The 20,961-nt window shown below is 43.4% G+C and overlaps 1 protein-coding gene across 4 annotated transcripts in view; it reads left to right on the top strand.

Moving 5' to 3' along the window:
* Nucleotides 1-8,531: 8,531 nt before the first annotated feature.
* The window catches only part of LOC115163203 (huntingtin-interacting protein 1), a 42,623-nt gene continuing 30,193 nt past the window's right edge, over nt 8,532-20,961 (top strand). For 2 of the 4 annotated variants that reach the window (XM_029714901.1, XM_029714899.1), the window contains exon 1: nt 8,532-8,818. In XM_029714901.1, the coding sequence (XP_029570761.1) occupies nt 8,699-8,818 (120 nt within the window). In that variant the 5' untranslated portion in view covers nt 8,532-8,698. Of the gene's footprint in view, nt 8,819-14,529; nt 15,065-15,207; nt 16,523-20,961 lie in introns of those variants that run through there. The other 2 variants (XM_029714900.1, XM_029714898.1) reach the window with 2 other exon arrangements.

The raw sequence follows: 20,961 nt of genomic DNA, 5'->3' as shown, positions 1-20,961 counted from the left end.
ATATAGCATGCATTTGTAAGCTTGGTTCTATTGAGCAAACCAGTGCTTGACGTGGACATAAATTGGTGCCGGTACTCATTTTGTGTGCAGGTACTGTTTATATTTAGGTGCAGGAACTCTGCAATAGTTTTAAACCAATATTTTATCGGAGGTGCAGGAACTGAAGCAGTAAAACATTTTAGGTACTGGTACTCAGTTCCGGTGAGCTCCTGCCCAAGTCAAGCACTGGAGAAAACAAATATTGGTTGGCAGGCTCAATCAGCAGGGTGAGATATTTTGTGTAACCTTTATCTATTCTGATCTTATAGCTGTGGCCTTAATTAGTGGCGCAGCGGTCCAAGGCACTGCATCTCAGTGCTAAAGGCGTCACTAAAGACACCCTGGTTCGAATCCAGGCTGTATCACAACCGGCCGTGATTGGGAGTCCCATAGGGCGGCGCACAATTGGCCTAGCATCGTCTGGGTTTGGCCGGTGTAGGCCGTCATTGTAAATAAGAATTTGTTCTTAACTGACTTGCCTAGTTAAATAAAGGTTCAATAAAATACATTTGCTAAAATTTCTAAAAACCTGTTTTCGATTTGGCATTATTTAGTATTGTGTGTAGATTGATGAGGGAAAAAATGAATTTCAACAATTTTAGAGTAAGGCTGTAACATAACAAAATGTGGAAAAAGGGAAGGGGTCTGAATACTTTCCAAATGCACAGTACATATAACTAGGAATAAAGGAACAGATAGTAAACAGTAGCAGCAGCGTATGTGATGAGTCAAAAAAGATTGTGCAAAAGGGTCAATGCTGATAGTCCGGGTAGCTATTTGGTTAACTATTTAGAAGTCTTATGGCTTGGGGATAGAAGCTGTTTAGGGTCCTGTTGGTTCCAGACTTGGTGCATCGGTACCGCTTGCCATGTGGTAGCAGAGAGAACACTATGACTTGGGTGGCTGGAGTCTTTGACCATTTTTAGGGCCTTCCTCTGACACTGCCTGTATAGAGGTCCTGAATGGCTGGGAGCTTGGCCCCAGTGATGTATTGGGGCGTACACAGAACCTCTGTAGCGCCTTGCAGTCGGATGCCAAGCAGTTGCCATACCAAGCAGTGATGCAGCCAGTCAAGATGCTCTCAGTGGTGCAGCTGTATAACTTTTTGAAGATCTGAGGGCCCATGCCAAATCTTTTCAGCCTCCTCAGGGGGAAGAGGCATTGTCATGTATTGGTGTGTTTGGACCATGATAGATCCTTAGTGATGTGGACACCGGCAAACTTGAAGCTCTCAACCCGCTCCACTACAGCCCTGTCGATCTGAATGGGGTGTGCTTGGCCCTCCGTTTCCTGTAGTCAACGATCAGCCACTTTGTTCTGCTGATGTTGAGGGAGGGGTTGTTGTCCTGGCACCACACTGACTTCATCCCTATACACTTTCTTATCATCGTCAATTTATCAGGCCTACCACCATCATGTTTTCTGCAAACTTAATGATGGTGTTGGAGTTGTGCAGAAGGGCACTAGCGTGGCGGATGTGTTGCTGCCTACCCTCACCACCTGGGGACGGCCCATCAGGAAGTCCAGGATCCAGTTGCAAAGGGAGGTGTTCAGTCCCAGGGTCCTTAGCTTCGAGATGAGCATGGAGGGCACTATGCTGTTGAATGCTGAGCTGTAGTCAATGAACAGCATTCTCACATAGGTGTTAATTTTGTCCAAGTGGTAAAGGCCAGTGTGGAGTGCAATAGAGATTGCGTTATCTGTTCACTTTTTGGGGTGGTATGCGAATTGAAGTGGGTCCAGGGTGTCTGGGATGATGGTGTTGATGTGAGTCATGACCAGACTTTCAAAGCATTGCATGGCTACGGATGTGAGTGTAAATAGTAATTTAGACAGGTTATCCCGGTGTACTTGGGCAAAGGGTAGTCCCTTTGGTGGCCTACTTAAAATATGTAGGTACTACAGACTGGGTCAGGGAGAGGTTGAAAATATAAGTGAAGACACTTGCCAGCTGGTCAGCGCATGCTCTGAGTATGCGTCCTGTGAATGTTAACCTGTTTAAAGGTCTTACTCACATTGGCTATGAAGAGCATGATCACACAGTCGTCCGGAACAGCTGATACTCTCACGCATGGTTCAGTGTTGCTTGCTTCGAAGCTAGCATAAAAGGCATTTAGCTCCTGTGGCAGGCTTGCGTCACTGGGAAGCTTGCGGCTGGGTTTCCCTTTGTAATCCGTGATAGTTTGCAAGCCCTGCCACATCCGATGAGCATCAGAACTGGTGAAGTAGGATTCAATCTTAGTCCTGTGTTAAAGCTTTGCCTGTTTGATAGTTCGTCGGAGGGCGTAGCGGGATTTCTTTTAAGCGTCCGGGTTTGTGTCCCACTCCTTGAATGTTTGCAAACCCAGATCAATGTCTATTACATCTTGCGATTCGATTTCTGTTAGGTATTTTTAAGATTATGGACACACACACTGTTCACACACACACACACACACACACACACACACACACACACACACACACACACACACACACACACACACACACACACACACACACACACACACACACACACTACTCACACACACTATTTTATTCTACATCATGGCATATTACCTAATGCATCAACATGGCTCTGCCTGATAATGAAGATGCATATCAGATGGAGGTGGCCTAGGGCCAGGAGTTTGCTCTTGTCAGGTCATACTTATAGCCTAGCCTTACTATTGGCCAGAGTTTTTTCTGGTTAGGTCACAACCCATCTTCCCTCAATAAGAGGATATGAGAGTTCTTCACATGAGAGAATAAGTAAACATACAGCACATTCCTGGAGATTCAATCCCAGTTGACAAACAAGACAGTAAGATAGGCACTGCCTGCCAGCACTACTGTCAAAGTACTGTACAGAAAACCAGCCTGTTGCCAGCTATCAAATATGAGAGGGCCAGCAGAAACCATGGAAATGATCTAATTCAATGCCCACAGGAGTGGACTGGTGACATGCAAGCTCCTGTTACCTACAGTACCAGTCAAACATTTGGACACAGATACTCATTCAAGGGTTTTTCTTTATTTGTACTATTTTCTACATTGTAGAATAATAGTGAAGACATCAAAACTATGAAATAACACTTATGGAATCAAGTATTAACCAAAGATGTGTCAAACAAATCAAAATATATTTTATATTTTAGATTCTTCAAAGAAGCCACCCTTTGCCTTGATGACAGCTTTGTACACTCTCAACCAGCTTCATGAGGTAGTCACCTGGAATGCAGGTGTGCCCCGTTAAAAGTTAATTTGTGGAATTTATTTTCTTCTTAATGCGTTTGAGCCAATCAGTTATGTTGTGACAAGTTATGGGTGGTATACAGAAGATAGACCTATTTGGTAAAATACCAAGTCCATATTATGGCAAGAATAGCTCAAATAAGCAAAGAAAAACAACAGTCCATCATTACTTAAGACATGAAGGTCAGTCAATACGCAAAATTTCAAGAACTTTGAATCAAATCAAATAAAATGTATTTATAAAGCCCTTCTTACATCAGCTGATATCTCAAAGTGCTGTACAGAAACCCAGCCTAAAACCCCAAACAGCAAGCAATGCAGGTGTAGAAGCACGGTGGCTAGGAAAAACTCCCTAGAAAGGCCAGAACCTAGGAAGAAACCTAGAGAGAAACCAGGCTATGAGGGATGGCCAGTCCTCTTCTGGCTATGCCGGGTGGAGATTATAACAGAACATGGCCAAGATGTTCAAATGTTCATAGATGACCAGCAGGGTCAAATAATAATAATCACAGTGGATGTCGAGGGTGCAACAGGTCAGCACCTCAGGAGTAAATGTCAGTTGGCTTTTCATAGCCGCTCATTCAGAGTATCTCTACCGCTCCTGCTGTCTCTAGAGAGTTGAAAACAGCAGGTCTGGGACAGATAGCACGTCCGGTGAACAGGTCAGTGTTCCATAGCCGCAAGCAGAACAATTAAAACTGGAGCAGCAGCACGGCCAGGTGGACTGGGGACAGCAAGGAGTCATCAGGCCAGGTAGTCCTGAGGCATGGTCCTAGGGCTCAGGTCCTCCGAGAGAGAGAAAGAAAGAAAGATATCATTGTGTCAAGAGATATAGTACTAAAACACTTGAGTGTCTCCCTTGATCCTAGGTCCTGGCAGAGTTGTGCAGACTCAGGACAACTGAGCTTTGGAGGAATACGGAGATTTAAAGAGGAGTCCGTAATTTGCTTTCTAATCATCATGATCTTTTCCTCAAAGAAGTTGATGAATTTATCACTGCTGAAGTGAAAGCCATCCTTGGGGAATGCTGCTTTTTAGTTAGCTTTGCGACAGTATCAAAAATAAATGTTGGATTGTTCTTATTTTACTCAATTAAGTTAGAAAAATAGGATGATCGAGCAGCAGTGAGGGCTCTTCGATACTGCACGGTACTGTCTTTCCAAGCTAGTCGGAAGACTTACAGTTTGGTGTGGAGACATTTCCGTTCCAATTTTCTGGAAGCTTGCTTCAGAGCTCGGGTATTTTCTGTATACCAGGGAGCTAGTTTCTTATGACAGATGTTTTTTTGTTTTTAGGGGTGCGACTTCATCTAGGGTATTACTCAAGGTTAAAATGAGTTCCTCAGTTAGGTGGTTAACTCATTTTTGTACTCTGACTTCCTTGGGTAGGCGGAGGGAGTCAGGAAGGGCATCTAGGAATCTTTGGGTTGTCCGAGAATTTATAGCACAGCTTTTGATGATCCTAGGTTGGGGTCTAAGCAGATTATTTGTTGCGATTGCAAATGTAATAAAATGGTGGTACGATAGTCCAGGATTATGAGGAAAAACATTAAAATACACAACATTTATTCCACGGGACAAAACTAGGTCCAGAGTATGACTGTGGCAGTGAGTAGGTCCGGAGACATGTTGGACAAAACTCACTGAGTCGATGATGGCTCCGAAAGCCTTTTGGAGAGGGTCTGTGGACTTTTCCATGTGAATATTAAAGTCACCAAAAATTTGAATATTATCTGCCATGACTACAAGGTCTGATAGGAATTCAGGGAACTCAGTGAGGAACGTTGTATATGGCCCAGGAGGCCTGTAAACAGTAGCTATAAAAAGTGATTGAGTAGGCTGCATAGATTTCATGACTAGAAGCTCAAATTGAAATTGCTTTCATAAATGTTAGCAACACCTCCGCCTTTGCGGGATACACGGGGGATATGGTCACTAGTGTAACCAGGAGGTGAGGCCTCATTTAACACAGTAAATTCATCAGGCTTAAGCCATGTTTCAGTCAGGCCAATCACATCAAGATTATGATCAGTGATTAGTTCATTGACTATAACTGCCTTGGAAGTGAGGGATCTAACATTAAGTTGCCCTATTTTGAGATGTGAGGTATCACAATCTCTTTCAATTATGGCAGGAATGGAGGAGGTCTTTATTCCAGTGAGATTGCTAAGGCGAACACCGCCATGTTTAGTTTTGCCCAATTTAGGTCGAGGCACAGACACGGTCTCAATGGGGATAGCTAAGCTGACTACCCTGACTGTGCTAGTGGCAGACTCCACTAAGCTGGCAGGCTGGCTAACAGCTAAGATGGAGTCCGTCACTCCTCAACAGGCCAGGCTTGGTCCTGTTTGTGGGTGAGTCCAAGAAAGAGGGCCAATTATCTACAAATTCTATCTTTTGGGAGGGGCAGAAAACAGTTTTCAACCAGCAATTGAGTTGTGAGACTCTGCTGTATAGCTCATCACTCCCCCTAACTGGGAGGGGGCCAGAGACAATTACTCGACACATCTTTCTAGCTGATTTACACGCTGAAGGCATGTTGCGCTTGGTGACCTCTGACTGTTTCATCCTAACATCGTTGGTGCCGACGTGGATAACAATATCCCTATACTCTCTACACTCGCCAGTTTTAGCTTTAGCCAGCACCATCTTCAGATTAGCCTTAACGTCGGTAGCCCAGCCCCCTGGTAAACAGTGTATGATCGCTGGATGATTCGTTTTAAGTCTAATACTGCAGGTAATGGAGTCGCCAATGACTAGGGTTTTCAATTTGTCAGAGCTAATGGTGGGAGTCTTTGGCATCTCAGACCCCGTAACGGGAGGAGTAGAGTCCAGAGAAGTCTCGGCCTCTGACTCCGACTCGCTGTTTAATGGGGAGAACTGGTTGAAAGTTTCTGTCGGCTGAATGAGCGACACCGTTTGAGCATTGCTACAGCATTTCCCTCCAGAAGCCATGAGAAAGTTGTCCGGCTGCGGGAACTGTGCGAGGGGATTTATACTACCATCTGTACTTACTGGTGGCACAGACACTGTTTCATCCTTTCCTACACTGAAATTACCCTTGCCTAATGATTGCGCCGTAAGGCGATTATTCTCCTGTATATTATGAGTCCTGCAACTACAATTAGAAGGCATCATGTTAATGTTACTACTTAGCTTCAAGTTTCTTCAAGTGCAGTCGCAAAAACCATCAAGCGCTATGATGAAACTGGCTCTCATGAGGACCGACACAGGAAAGGAAGACCCAGAGTTACCTCTGCTGCAGAGTATAAGTTCATTAGAGTTACCAACCTCAGAAAATTGCAGCCCAAATAAATGCTTCACAGAGCTCAAGTAACAGAGACATCTCAACATCAACAGTTCAGAGGAGACTGCTTGAATCAGGCCTTCATGGTCAAATTGTTGCAAAGAAACTACTACTAAAGGACACCAATAATAAGAAGTGACTTGCTTGGGCCAAGAAACACGAGCAATGGACATTAGACTGGTGGACATCTGTCCTTTGGTCTGATGATTCCAAATTTGAGATTTGTGGTTCCAACCGCCGTGTCTTTGTGACATGCAGAGTAGGTGAATGGATGATCTCCGCATGTGTGGTTCCCACCGTGAAGCATGGAGGAGGTGTGATGGTGTGGGGGGGCTTTGCGGGTGACAGTTTCTGTGATTTATTTAGAATTCAAGGCACACTTAACCAGCATGGCTACCACAGCATTCTGCAGCGATATGCCATCCCATCTGGTTTGCGCTTAGTGGGACTATCATTTGTTTTTCAACAGGACAATGATCCAACACACCTCCAGTCTGTGTAAGGGCTATTTGACCAAGAAGGAGAGTGATGGAGTGCTGCATCAGATGACCTGGCCTCCACAATCACCTGATCTCAACCCAATTGAGATGGTTTGGGATGAGTTGGACCGCAGAGTGAAGGAAAAGCAGCCAACAAGTGCTCAGCATATGTGGAAACTCCTTCATGACTGTTGGAAAAGCATTCCAGGTGAAGCTGATTGAGAGAATGCCAAGAGTGTGCAAAGCTGTCATCAAGGCAAAGGGTGGCTCCTTTGAAGAATATAAAATATAAAAAATATTTGGAATTATTTAACATTTTTTTGGTTACTACATGACTCCATATGTGTTATTTCATATTTCATATCATACAATGTAGAAATAGTAAAATAAAGAAAAATCCCTGAATGAGTAGGTGTCCAAACGTTTGACTGGTTTTGTATATAATAACATATTATAACCATATCCATAAAAACATATATTACACACATATTATTAGACCATACTATAACCACCATATTTTTAATTTAGTTCCTTAGTTCATTGTTTACTCTGAATAAAAAATTAATAGGCCACTGGCATGCTGTGTCTATTATGTAGGCTATTGCAGCAAAAACTCAATTAGACACTGAATGTAGGCCTACAGTCATAAACATGGACTTTTCCTACAGGCTTGTCTATATTTACATTATCGTGATAAAGTCTGTACTAACAACCCAAACGCTATCATGTGTCTTCAACCATGCGTAATTGAGCATAATATCAAAATCAATCATTTTCAAATAATAGGGCACCAGGATAGGGCTGTCTAAAAAAAATCTTGGTCAACTGAATGTCATCTGTTCTTTCGACCAGTCATTGCTTGAAATGTTTAAATATGTATTTTTCCATACATACATGTTTTAATAAAATCAATATATGCATCGAGCTTGTCTGATGCTTTAAGCTTCATGCCTCAAGAGGGCGCTAGAGATCTAGATAACCAGAAGAAGAAAAAACTTAAACTTAACCTGACCCAACTATTCTCCTCCAGCTGACAACCAGCAACCCCACTGTACATCAGGCTTAATGCTGTGTTCATAACCAAGTGGGGAGTGGGAATTTACCACATAGGACTGGGAAAAATCCACTTGAATGGCCTTCCAAATGGTAATTACTAGTGGGAAACTCTTATATCATCATTAGCTCCCATTTCTCTCACAAGCTTACCACCTACTAAGAAAATTATCTTGATAACAGCATTTTGGCAGTTAAATGCAAAACAATGCATTATTTAAAAAAAGCAATTTATTAATATATTTTCTGAACACTATCATTTGTTTACAAGCATGATAGCTGTACCTTTAGTTTATGGTCTACACAGCCGTTGGGCATAAGCCACTCTGCGTTTGTCAACGAATTCAAAGCACATGAACGCATCCAACTGGTATTGACCACTTCGCAACTAGTAAAATCCCACCTCCTACTTGGTTACGGACCCAGCTTAAAAACATGACATCGCCTACAGAGGGAGACGCAGTGGACAGGCGAAATGACCTCCTGAATTAGTCGACTGCATGGACTATTATTGTCAAATTTTAGAAATAATTTGACGATGACTTTGTAGAAATATTATTTTTCTGTGGAAATTCTAAAGAGACACAATGGACCGAGTGAAGAGTTCCATGCAGCAAGTACCGAACCCAATTCACAAAGCGCTGATTCGTCGGACCGGTGGTGCCAACAGTTTTGAACTTGAAAAGGAGAACTTTGAACGCGGTCAGGTAAAACACTTGAACACTTGTTTAGTGGGAACTTGGGGATTTCGGGATTTCGTTTACAGAATTAGAAGGGACTAAAATGTGAAGATATTATAATAGTTCTGGTAAAGCTTCGAGTTGGAACAGTCCGTTGCGTTGAAATTGGCAATGATCCTTTCAGCGTGAACGTGCGGACATGTCATGATTCATCTGCTTGACTGATTTGTGCTGCCTCGCACGTTCGAATATCCATAGATTTTTTTGTGAACATTACTCATGATCCATGCGCGCCAACTTGACCTAAATCAGCGAGTGTTTACATGAATGCATTGTTTACGATGTTTGTAGTACAATGCAGTACTATAGTACCACCACACAATAGCAAGCCAACATCATCCCTATTCTTAGCAGGGGGTAACATCTCTGATATAAGTTTTTGATGGCTCTGCCTCAAATAGCCTAGCACACGTAGGAGCAGAGAGAAAATATGCCATCACATAAAATTGACATTGCAAAGATTATAGAGACATGACATCAGTGTTGGGTCTTCAGTGCAAGATACAAATCTGTTGAAATGGGTCAGTCCTAAGAGCACAGATGTAGCCCTTTTGAGGAATTCTGTCTGATAAGAACAGGTCTGATTTACCATATCTCAGGAGAGGTGACGCCCACAACTGTGAGAGAGAGGCTAAATTCTGTATGCGTTTGCCTGGACTATTCAGAGAGGTAGGCAAACATGCTTTGTGTGTCTGCCTGGACTATCCATAAATACCACTACCATGTATCGAACTGCAGTAAAAGCCTATTAGTGACTCCTGGACACAGCACTAGAACTATTGACCTGGGACATTGTGATGGGTTCTGGAAAGTGCAATCAGCCTACATACTGGGGTGTGTGAGAGAGCTGGGTGGGACTATCATTGTTGCTCTGATACAGGGAAATGAATTGTGAGAAAGGAAGGAAAAAATGGTGGAACTGAGCAGCACTGTTTGTTGATGCGGATTAAAGGGGCAATCCGCAGTTCAAACAGTGTTTCTGTAGAAAACTGAGGGATGGGGCTGGAGAATTCATATTTTGAGGCTATATAGTGTTTGTTTACAAACATTGGAGTAAAACAAGCTTATATTCTAGGTTCTGATGGGGTAGGACAGTTGAATTAAGCTCATGAGCCATTTCTAAGTTATATTCTTCAAGAATCAACGGGTATACATCCAAAAATGGATGTAGCAACTGCAGATTCCCCTTTTTTAATGGTTTGGATGTTCTATGAATTATCCATCCCATGTAGCTGATAGGCTGTTACTCAAGAGCTGAAGTCCAGAAAAACGCATGCTCATTTTTCATGCAAGCTACTGAGCTGTGTGGACAAGACACTTTCTGCTTGGCGGTCTCTCCCCCCTCTTCCCAGACCAGTCAAAAAAGTAGGTCAGAAAAATCAAGCCTCTAAATTACCATGCTCTGCTGGATTATTTATTTTTCAGCGGTGGCTGCAACCTGCTTTTCCCATCTTCTACTACGACCACTGCTAAATTAATCAGTAAGCTTTTGAGCACTCATTTGTGGGACTGAAGATTCATCCAGAGAGCAAAGTTTTGCTGTCTCTTGTAGTCGTAGTGTGCTGTGACTGTGACATAGACAAGTTTAGGCTTTCACCTAAAATCAATCACACCACATTCCTCTCAAAATTGCTCAAATTGGATATGATTCCTAATCTGGTTATGGCAGTTGTTTTTGTTATGGTAGATTTTTGACAGCAGTCCTAAAGCTGTTCCGCGGCGCAGGGAGGAATCAGTGAAATCTTGTTTGTGCTTTAATATAGGGATCATCCCGAGTTAATCTGATCTGTTGTGGCTTGGATCTGCCTGAATCTGCTGGCTTTCACCACTGTCCTAAAACCACCAGTTTGGCTCTGCTATAAGACCTCCTTCCAGCTCCTCTGTTCAGGCACAAGCACTCTAATACAATCTGGCCTGGTCCCAGATTTGTTTGTGCTGTTACACAAATGAACATAGGAGTTGGCAAAATGCAGTCTTTTTATGGTGTATAGAAATGCATTGACACAGAACAAGTCTCTAGAGTAGACTGATAGTGGTACGGGTGAAGTTATGGGTCCCAGGGCTCCTATCTCGGCGAGGCTTAAAGCCTGAGAGTCGGGTAAACAACAAGGGTGTGTTCAGACTCCGAGTCCTCGCTCCATCATTTTGTCTGCAGAGTTATACAAAATACCTCACCCAGGGCCAGGTAACACATACAGCATACATATAATGACATGTTTAGAGACCTGAAATTAGTAATGCTCTCTCTATTTGTGGATGGAATTAATCTATGGTGGAGTTGTTTATGAAGTACTGCCATTGTAACAGTATAGCTTCCGTCCCTCTCCTCGTCCCAACCTGTGTTTGAACCAGGGACCCTCTGCGCACATCAACAACTGACACCCCACGAAGCATCGTTACCCATCGCGCCACAAAAGCCGCGGAGCAAGGGGCACAACTACATAAGGTCGCAGAGCGAGTGACGTCACCCGATTGAATCGCTATTAGCGCGCACCACCGCTAACTAACTAGCCATTTCACATCGGTTACACCATGCCTCTCTCTGGAGTCACAGTTGTACTGCTACGTAACAGTTTCTCATCGGTCATGAAACATAATGACACAGTTGTTAAAAATGAGCTCAGTGACCATCTTGAGAAACTATTTGTCTTGAAACAATAAAAGAGTCCTGGTTTAATTAGTTTCTATTTATTCCTGAAATAGGCTAGAAGGCCTAGACTACATGTTGATGTTTTTCCATCCATCTTCCCTGGAATGCACTATGGTGATGAACACCACTGTTGTGGTCAGAAACCATAGCTAAGTACTGCCTGCTACAATGACAGAGTGTCTGTCTGGATAGTCGTCTGAAATGAGAGAAACATGGCTGCGTCTGTGGGAAGGCTACTTCCGTTCAGCCCGGCACCCCACTTTAGAACCTCTCCTGGGTCTCCCAGACTGGGCTTTCTATTGTGGGATACATCCTGAGATCGACTCCACCACACAGCAGTGTGGCTTACATAATTAAGGCCTTACATTTAGATCCAGATCCTTCCTGCCTGCCTCCTGCATCCCACAGCTCTCCAAGGCAGGCTGCCTCTGGATATTCAGTATGGGTCGTTTCAGCAAGCCATAACACCCGCTATCTTAAATTGTTTCTGTTAGAAACAGAAAAGATTTAGCATTCCTGCAACATTATTTGGTTGAAATATAATTAGATCTCTGAGAAAATAAGCTAATTGATTGCACCCAAATTTGCCATTTTTAATTTATAGGATTCATAGCGATTCAATGAAGAATCCAAAGAAATTGTCAAAAGCCGCCTTTAAAATAAGAGTAATCACCTGGAACAGTACCATCTAGTGGCCAGAACCTGGTAATATCAGGATGTTGGATGGGACACAAACCTAACAACTTCAATGACTTTCACTGAACAGTGGAGAAAAACATCACCAAATTCACTGGGAATGAAGAAACAATACTCTGAGCTGCAGTTCCATACTGCTTGTCAGACATAGAGAACTGATACTATATACTCGTTATTGGGGTGGGGGGTCCGTGGGTGACAATTTCTTTGGATTCCTCATGTCTTACTCATTGTTAGAAAACCGTTTAGTCCAAATTGGATGTTAGGTACTATATTTATTGAATATTATATGAATCCTATAAATTAAATTGGCCAATTTTGGTGCAATCAATTAGCATAATTTCTCAGATCAAATAAAATTTGAACTAAATGATGTTGCAGGAATGCTAATCTTATGTTTCTAATAACATAAACAATTTCAAAACAATCTGAGATGGTGGGTGTTGAAATCCTCTGCTTTTTGAGAGTAAGAGTCATTCTGACACTTTTGGACGATGTTAACAGTTTAGTTCTTAGATCATGTACCTTGGTTTGACTAAGAGAACGCCTTTGCCCCCTTTAGCGGGGCACTGTGGTGCCCTGGCAGCTGTGGAATGTCCCTTGGGCATGAGCAGCACAGCAGGGTGGACTGTCTAATCTCTCTGTCTGTTACAAATACTCTTGCTCTTCCTTTTTTCTCTTCCTGCCTTTGTTGTTACACCCACCCTGTGCTTGTACCCTGTCATTATAACCAGAGAGAGGTAGTTACATACACACATGCACAGGGAGAGCGAAAGCGGCCCTGGCCCACTAAAACCACTGAGGCAGCAAAAACATACAGGCACTGGCCTGTGGCCTCATTGCACCGGCTGTAAATTAAAAAGTCCTGGACATGAGTGGCAGGTCAGCCATTGGAACAAAGTGCTGAGATGAGCTCACAATGGCATTAACTCTGGCATTTAATTTGGAGTGGATTAGATATTTTACAAGCTGAAAAAAGTTAATTGGACATTGGATGCTTAGGTTACATCATCACAAGGACCTACATTTGTATTATTGAGTTCATCATTACAATAATACTTGTGATTTTAGTTCTAACTTCTATCAGACTTGATATTATTATTGAGTAAAACCAGTATTGCTTAGTGGATACTGTTCTCACACACAGTAGCGATATGCCCTGAGTCTGGCCAACTGGCTAGAAGGGCCTACTCCGCAATGAAATGCCGGCGTGACCTACCAGTAAGTTGATTTTTGGTCAGGAACTGTTTTGTCTCAGCTGTGTTCAAGGCCATTATATGAACTTTGCCCACAGAATTGAGACAGAGAGGACTTTCACCCTTGAAACTTGGTGTGTGTGTGTGTGCTCGGCACCACCATCACCAAGGCGGAATCAATGTATGGGGACCCAGATGAAAAGAGAAACTCAGAAGTTTTGTAAACAATCAATATTCTACAACTGACTACAATTTAAACATGATACTCATAGAGGCCTAGAGTAGTGTATGTGAGAATTGCAGCCTCTCCATAAAGCTGTGCTCGGTGGGTCCACCCACACAGTACCAGGAAGTGAAGAGACTGTGGTGAAGAGCAGGCTTTGTCTGAAGCGTGACTGTTTGTGTGGAGCGGCCAGTCTGCCAGCAGGAGAATGGGTCACATAATGATTACTGTGGACTATGCTCTTCAGTTGGCCCTAGTAGTTATAATAATAGTAACTTTATTTGTTCATGTGCTTTTCGTGCATGACGTGCAAACAATTCCGAAATGAGGCTAAAGAATGATATGCTTGGTCTAATATTGACTTGTTTGTGCTTTTTCTATAATTAAGGAGGCTACTCTTTGAATAGCTATCTGAAATTATCTGAGCTGTTCGATTTCTTTTGTGACGGTTCCACAGTGCAATCATTTCATGATTCTGATATAAACCTGTCTCAGAGTAACCAGAGGGGGGCACTATTTACCTACAATTACTCTGTCGGCTAAAGTTTATAGCCACATTGCCTCAGCATAGCTGAAGACTGAAAACGGCTCCTTTTTGCAGTAGAGGCACAGCATATCTTTGATGTTGACAGTGACTTACTTTAATTATGCTACTGTAGGCTACACTTTTCGTATAGCACATCATATTTCAATATGGCCCATAGACATAGGCCTACATCAGAGAGTAATGTTATGGCCACATGTAAGCAGTCACCCAATCACTGATGAATTGTTATACTGGTGATGGAAAGTTACATTGTTTACCATCATGATTATTTGTAGTGTGTCCGAGCCACGCTGCTCTGGTGTCTCGCCTTCTCATCTTTTCTTTGATCGTTTTTTTTTTCTTCAGGATTGTATAATTTGTTACATGGTGAGGAACGAGGTTAGTTTGGGCGGGGGTTTGTGCCATCCCCGGTCTGCACCTATTGTCTCAGTGAGAGCACGCTGTTGTTTACACAAAAGCCCCGGACAGATATTAAATACTCGATGCTTAGAAACTGTCATGTCGTTTTTAAATACAGCAATCTAAAATGGTATGAAACCTATATGCGGAAAATGCAGAGAAGCAGCGTACGGTACACGTTCCCGTGTGTAGACTGTCGTTTTCTAGAGAGTTCGGTTCCGCTTCTTGACAGTCGGATGCTGTGTTTGGGAGCCCCCACCGTTAACTGAGCACGTAAGACCGGGGAGAGTAGAATGGACACGGAAGGAAAGAATTTGATACCAAATCGGGACACATGTTGAGTTAACGGGCCCACTCCACCACCCTTTCCCTCAAAAGCGTTTCTAGATTTCTCATTTCCCAGTTGTAGAGTATTGTGTCGGAAGTATTGCCAGCGACCCGCTTTGTCTTTGATCTCACAGCCACCCGGCATTTTTCTGAGACTATGGATCTTAGTAAAATGGTAGGTTTCCAGATATCGATTTGTTTTTCCATTGAGCATTATTGCGTTAAAGGCGCAACAGATATGCATGTTTAGGGTGAGAGCGAACTAATTTGATACCAGGATTGTTTCTTCAGGAAATGTAAGATACTGCATATGTTTATGTTCGCTCTAAATCAGTTGCTGATCATTAAACTATATCGAGGTGGTGTTTTGTAAGTTGGCCGTGTAGGATATGGTTTGTTATAGGATAGTCCAGACTCCAGTCAGATGCATGTTTTAGTGTAGGCTATAACTAGTGTATTGGGCTATAGTTTGCTAACGAATTTCCCTGGACGGATCGGATGTTTCCCCCTTTTTATTTGTTCACAGTAGCCCGTTCTCTATAGTCTTTAGATAACGTAAGCACGCGTACGTTTTTCACGGTGACTAGAATGTCAACGAGCTATCTGACTGTAGTGTTGTTTTGTTGGACGATAGCGATGTCAGACATTTATGGTAGCCCAGCTGCTTTACAATGTGTGTCATGGTCAGCTAAATACTTTCTATAAGGCTACTAGAGACAGCAGCTTATTTAGTAATAGGTTGAATTGCACAATCCATAAATGTAAAAAAAATAAATACGAACAACCAGGGACATACAGCATTATAAAAACAAACCATGCATGATTTAGTTCAGACGAATAATCACTCTTATTGACACACAACCATCACATTTTTATTACAGCATGAGTGTTATTGCAAATATCATGGGTTATAGTGATAGAGGCTATGTATGCTGTTGTGAATGATTGATCATGAATGGCCTTCGACAGCCGATGGAGAACGTTGATTAGTAATTTGTGAATAGGGGAATCCCCGCTTGAGAAATCCCCTCAGGGTCAGTTCAACACTGGCAGGACTTGGTGTGAGTTCCGGAGCAGGTGTACTAGCAGGACCAAAGCACCAAAACTGCCCTTTCAGTGCCAACACAGTGTAGGCTACTCTGGCTCTGTATAGAGGAGTGGGGGGAGGGGGCTGATACGAAAGCATCTCCAGGGGCTTTGTGCTCCTCCCTGAAAGCTCATTGGCATGGAGGTAGCTGCTGAGGACACACAACAGTTTGTTTGTGACAGACACTGGTTGTGATGTGGAAAAAGTTTCTCAGTTGTTCTTGGAAGCAACACCGGTTGCTCAAAGTCATGTTATAAATATGTTATTGGAGCGCTGTTCACTGCTCTGGATCAAACAGACGAAGCCTCAAGGCTGCTCTCCGAGACGAATTCCTCTCCATCTCAGCCAGAGGAGGATAAAGGCCTGCCTGTCAGTGTCCTCTGCTTTGGTCATTTATGTCATGAACTGAGAGACAACGGTATGAAAACATCAACGCTCTTGGCAGATGCAAGAATCAAAAACAGATATCAAATCGTTTTCAAAGAGGGCCCAGAGAACAGCCTTGCCGTTTACATCTTGGGTATAGGCCCTACTATTGTTGTTAAGGTAAACTAAAACCTAGTCTTGTAAGACGATATTACATTTCTACAGTGTCATAGCATCTTTATCAAGGTTAATTAGTGCGAATGTGCATAGAGAAACCACAAACTAATTCAGCTGCAGATGTGCTTGCCCTTTTACAGTGCTTTTATTACGTCAGCTCTTCTTCAGGAATTAGTTTGTGTTTTTCACACAGTCTGTCTAGTGTGACGTAATGTGAAGTGAGTAACTTTTCAGGAAGTGGCTAGTAGGTATTCTTAGTTCAAGATATCCATCTAAAGCAGTCGTTGTCAATAGGAGAGCATTATTAGTGTCAAACAGCTACAAATGTTGTGTGTCTGTCTCTGCAAAATGTAAAAAGTATGTCCAATTGACCTATTGGGGCAACTTGGAAGAGGCTGGCAAAGGAAACATTATAATAGGGGAGCTGGAAGTCTGGAGCTGTGAGGTCTGTTTGGGTTGGCACCGGGTACTAGGCCTGAGGTGGAGGAAGAGGGGAGGAGCTGGGTGCATTTTTCAGCAGAAAGGAAATGGGCAGGAAAAAATGTGCCAAGACAGGAAGCCTGACTGAGCACACCCCCCCCCGTCTCTCTACCACACCCCAGACCTACTGACCCTCTCTCCACCACAGCACCTCCGTGTACAGACAGCGAACCATGTTTCCTGTTTTCATTCTCTGCTTACCCATTCCTCTTGAGGTGGTGGACAAGTTTTCACAGTACCAGCGCAGCAGCCCACCATTCACCTTCTGTCCACGGTGCCTGAATCTCCCCATACAGTGCATTCAAAAAGTATTCAGACCCCTTCTATTTTTCCATAGTTTGTTACGTTACAGCTTTTCTAAAATTGACAGGATTGTGTCAAGGCACAAATACCAAAAAATGTATACAGCATTGGAGGTCCCCAAGAACACAGTGGCCTCCATTATTCTTAAATGGAAGAAGTTTGGAACTACCAATACTTTTCTTAGATCTGGCCGCCCCCACAAACTGAGCGATCGGGGAAGAAGGGCCTTGGTGATGGAGGTGACCAAGAACCTGTTGGTCACTCTGACAGAGCTCCAAAGTTCCTCTGTGGAGATGCGGAAAGCCTTCCAGAAGAACAACCATCTCTGCAGCACTCCACCAATCAGGCCTTTATGGTAGAGTGGCCAGATGAAAGCCACTCCTCATTTAAAAGGCACATGACAGCCTGTTTGGAGTTTGCCAAAAGTCACCTAAAGGACTCTTACACCATGAGAAAAAAGATTCTCTGGTCTGATGAAATCAAGATAGCATTCAGGCCAAAGAGTTCAAAGTGTCAATGGGAAGGAGACCTGGCACCATTCCTACGGTGAAGCATGGTGGTGGCAGCATCATGCCGTGGGGATGTTTTCCAGCGGCAGGGACTGGGAGACCAGTCAGGATCGAGTGAAAGATGAACGGCGCAAACTACAGAGAGATCCTTGATGAAAACCTGCTCCAGAGCACTCAGGACCTCAGACTGGGCCAAAGGTTCACCTTCCAACAGGACAACGACCCTAAGCACACAACCAAGACAACGCAGGAGTGGCTTCGGGACAAGTCTCTGAATGTCCTTGAGTGGCCCAGCCAGAGAACGGACTTGAACCTGATCTAACATCTCTGGAGAGACCTGAAAATAGCTGTGCGGTGATGCTCCCCATCTAACCTGACAGAGCTTGAGAGGATCTGCAGAGAAGAATGGGAGAAACTCCCCAAATACAGGTGTGCCAAGCTTGTCGTGTCATACCCAAGAAGGCTCAAGCTTGTAATCGCTGCCAAAGATGCTTCAACAAAGTACTGAGTAAAGGGTCTGAACTTTTTTTATACATTTGTAAAAAAATGTAAACCTGTTTTTGCTTTGTCATTATGGGGTATTGTGTGTGTAGATTGAGGGGGAAGTAAACAATTGAATCAATTTTAGAATAAGGCTGTAACATAACAAAATGTGGAAAAAGTCAGTGGGTCTGAATACTTTCCGAATGCATGGTATAAGATAACACAAACTCTCCCCTTGTTTCTCCCACCCCATAATCGGTGAGTTCATCGTACCGTTCCATCATATGAACGTCCCAAGGTTGGCTGTGAAAAATCGGTGAGATCCTGATTTTTTTATTTTTTATTATTATTATATTTTTTTCATGTGTTTTTACTCATTATTTTCTTCATAAAAAGGAATGTGAGGAATCTACGAAGAGATGTGGCCAGATAAAAGCACTACTGTGGGAACAGGGAATAGTGTGTGCTGCTTGGCCCCTGCTTGTGATTTGGTGTGGTTTCAGCACTGCGTGAACAGCAGATCATCTAAAACACTATCAAGACCACCACCGGAAAAGCACCCCTCTTCCATGTAGCTTCTTCCATAGGACGGCGCACGATTGGCCCAGCGTTCACCGGATTAGGGTTTGGCCGGCAGTAGGCCGTCATTGTAAATAAGAATTTGTTCTTAACTGACTTGCCTAGTTAAATAAAAATTGTAACGTAACGATGGCAGCTCCCAAAACTCGTTAGAACTCAGGCTTATTTTGATTAGACTGATTTTGTTAATTGATTGATTCAATTGATCATAATTGTTGTTGCACAGGAGTAGAGGGTGCTATCTCTAAATACAGATGTTTTTGGACCATCATTAAGTTTATTCTGCTCTTCAACAAGTTTCCTGGAGCAGTGATAAAACTTATACTTTGCTGCCGTCATAATCATGTAGTGTCCTAGTGCCGATACGTCTGCAGGAGAAATTCCCTATTATGCCTTGGGATGGGCCGTTAGTCATGTTCATGTGAAGCATTCAAAACCATTATTCAAATGTTTTCTTTGGGCAAATAACTCAATGTGAGATCGCTGCATTATTAAATGGGCCCTGACTGGGCTGCTTTTAAGGCACCGGCTGGGTCCTGCGCAGTACTAGACAACACAGGCTCATGCTGAATCCCAATCCATCCTTAAGGCCTGGGCACTCCTGTAGATCTCAAAGGATCTGATAGATTTAAGCAGTATGGTAATTCCTTCACCTTGCCTTCTGATAGGCTGGGTGGAGTTTAAACCATATTGCTCACGCCTATCCTTTAAGATCAACGAATGCGTTGGCCGTTAACGTTTGTTTCTTGACAGTGCCGCTGCCACACAGCCAGGCGAGGACTAGCATATCAATGGTGACGGGAGAGGCCTCCAGAGTTCTCTGTGCACGACGTAGGTGTGCCCAGTCCAGACTAGGCTGTCTGTGAGGCAAGCCTCATCCCCCAACACACTCACCACCAGTCTGTTTCTCACTTCCTAATTTAATTTTATAGCAGTCATCATCTCACTTCATCGGCTGCCCATACTGCGATGAGATGAGTTAATAGGCCTGTCAATGCCAGCGAGCCGCTCCAGCTTCTAGTCCCATTGGCTTGCCAGGAGTCCTGGGCAGCTGACGCTCTCTTTCAGATGGACGACAAAGTCGCTCTGTGGACTAATTGGGTCGTTCCTGTGTGGGAACCGCTTACACAAGTGCTGGGAGCCTTTCATCGTTCCTTGGTTTTCAGAAACTTTTTATTTATTTTTTTAGGGGAAAAATTGGTGTGGGGTTTTGAGTGAAATGTAAGGGTAGATACGAGTGCTATTTTTACACTGAACAAAAATATAAATGCAACATTTAAAGTGTTGGTCTCATGTTTCATGAGCTGGAAATAAAGATCCAAGAAATGTTCCATATGCACAAATTTGTTTACATAGTGAGCATTTCTCCTTTGCCAAGATAATCCATCCACCTGACAGGTGTGGCATATCAAGAAGCTGATTTAAACAGTATGATCATTACACAGGTGAACCTTGTGCAGGGGACAATAAAAGGTCACTCTAAAATGTGCAGTTTTGTACACAACACAATATGCATGTTGACTGCAGGAATGTCCTCCAGAGTTGTTGCCAGAGAATTGAATGTTCATTTCTCTACCATAAGCTGCCTCCAACATCGTTTTAGAGAATTTGACAGTACGTACAACCGGCCTCACAACCACAGACTACGTGTATGGCGTTGTGTCGGCGAGCAGTTTGCTGATGTCAACGTTATGAACAGAGCGCCCCATGGTGGCGGTGGGATTATGGTATGGGCAGGTATAAGTTACGAACACAATTGCGTTTTATCGATGGCAATTTGAATGCACAAAGATACCGTGGTAAGATCCTGAAGCCCATTGTTGTGCCATTCATCTGCCGCCATCACCTCATGTTTCAGCATCATAATGTACAGCCCCATGTCACAAGGATCTGTCCACAATTCCTGAAAGATGAAAATGTCCCAGTTCTTCCATGGCCTGATGTGCTCTGGATCGACGTGTACGACAGCGTGTTCCCGCCAACATCCAGCAACTTCGCACAGCCATTGAAAACGAATGGGACAACATTCCACAGGCCACAATCAACAGCCTGATCAACTCTATGCAAAGGAGATGCTGCTCTGCATAA

The sequence above is a fragment of the Salmo trutta genome, chromosome 26, assembly GCF_901001165.1.
Source record: "Salmo trutta chromosome 26, fSalTru1.1, whole genome shotgun sequence".
NCBI classification, from domain to species: domain Eukaryota; kingdom Metazoa; phylum Chordata; class Actinopteri; order Salmoniformes; family Salmonidae; genus Salmo; species Salmo trutta.
Note: the sequence above shows the minus strand (reverse complement) of the source record. Positions and strands in the feature narration are given on the sequence as shown.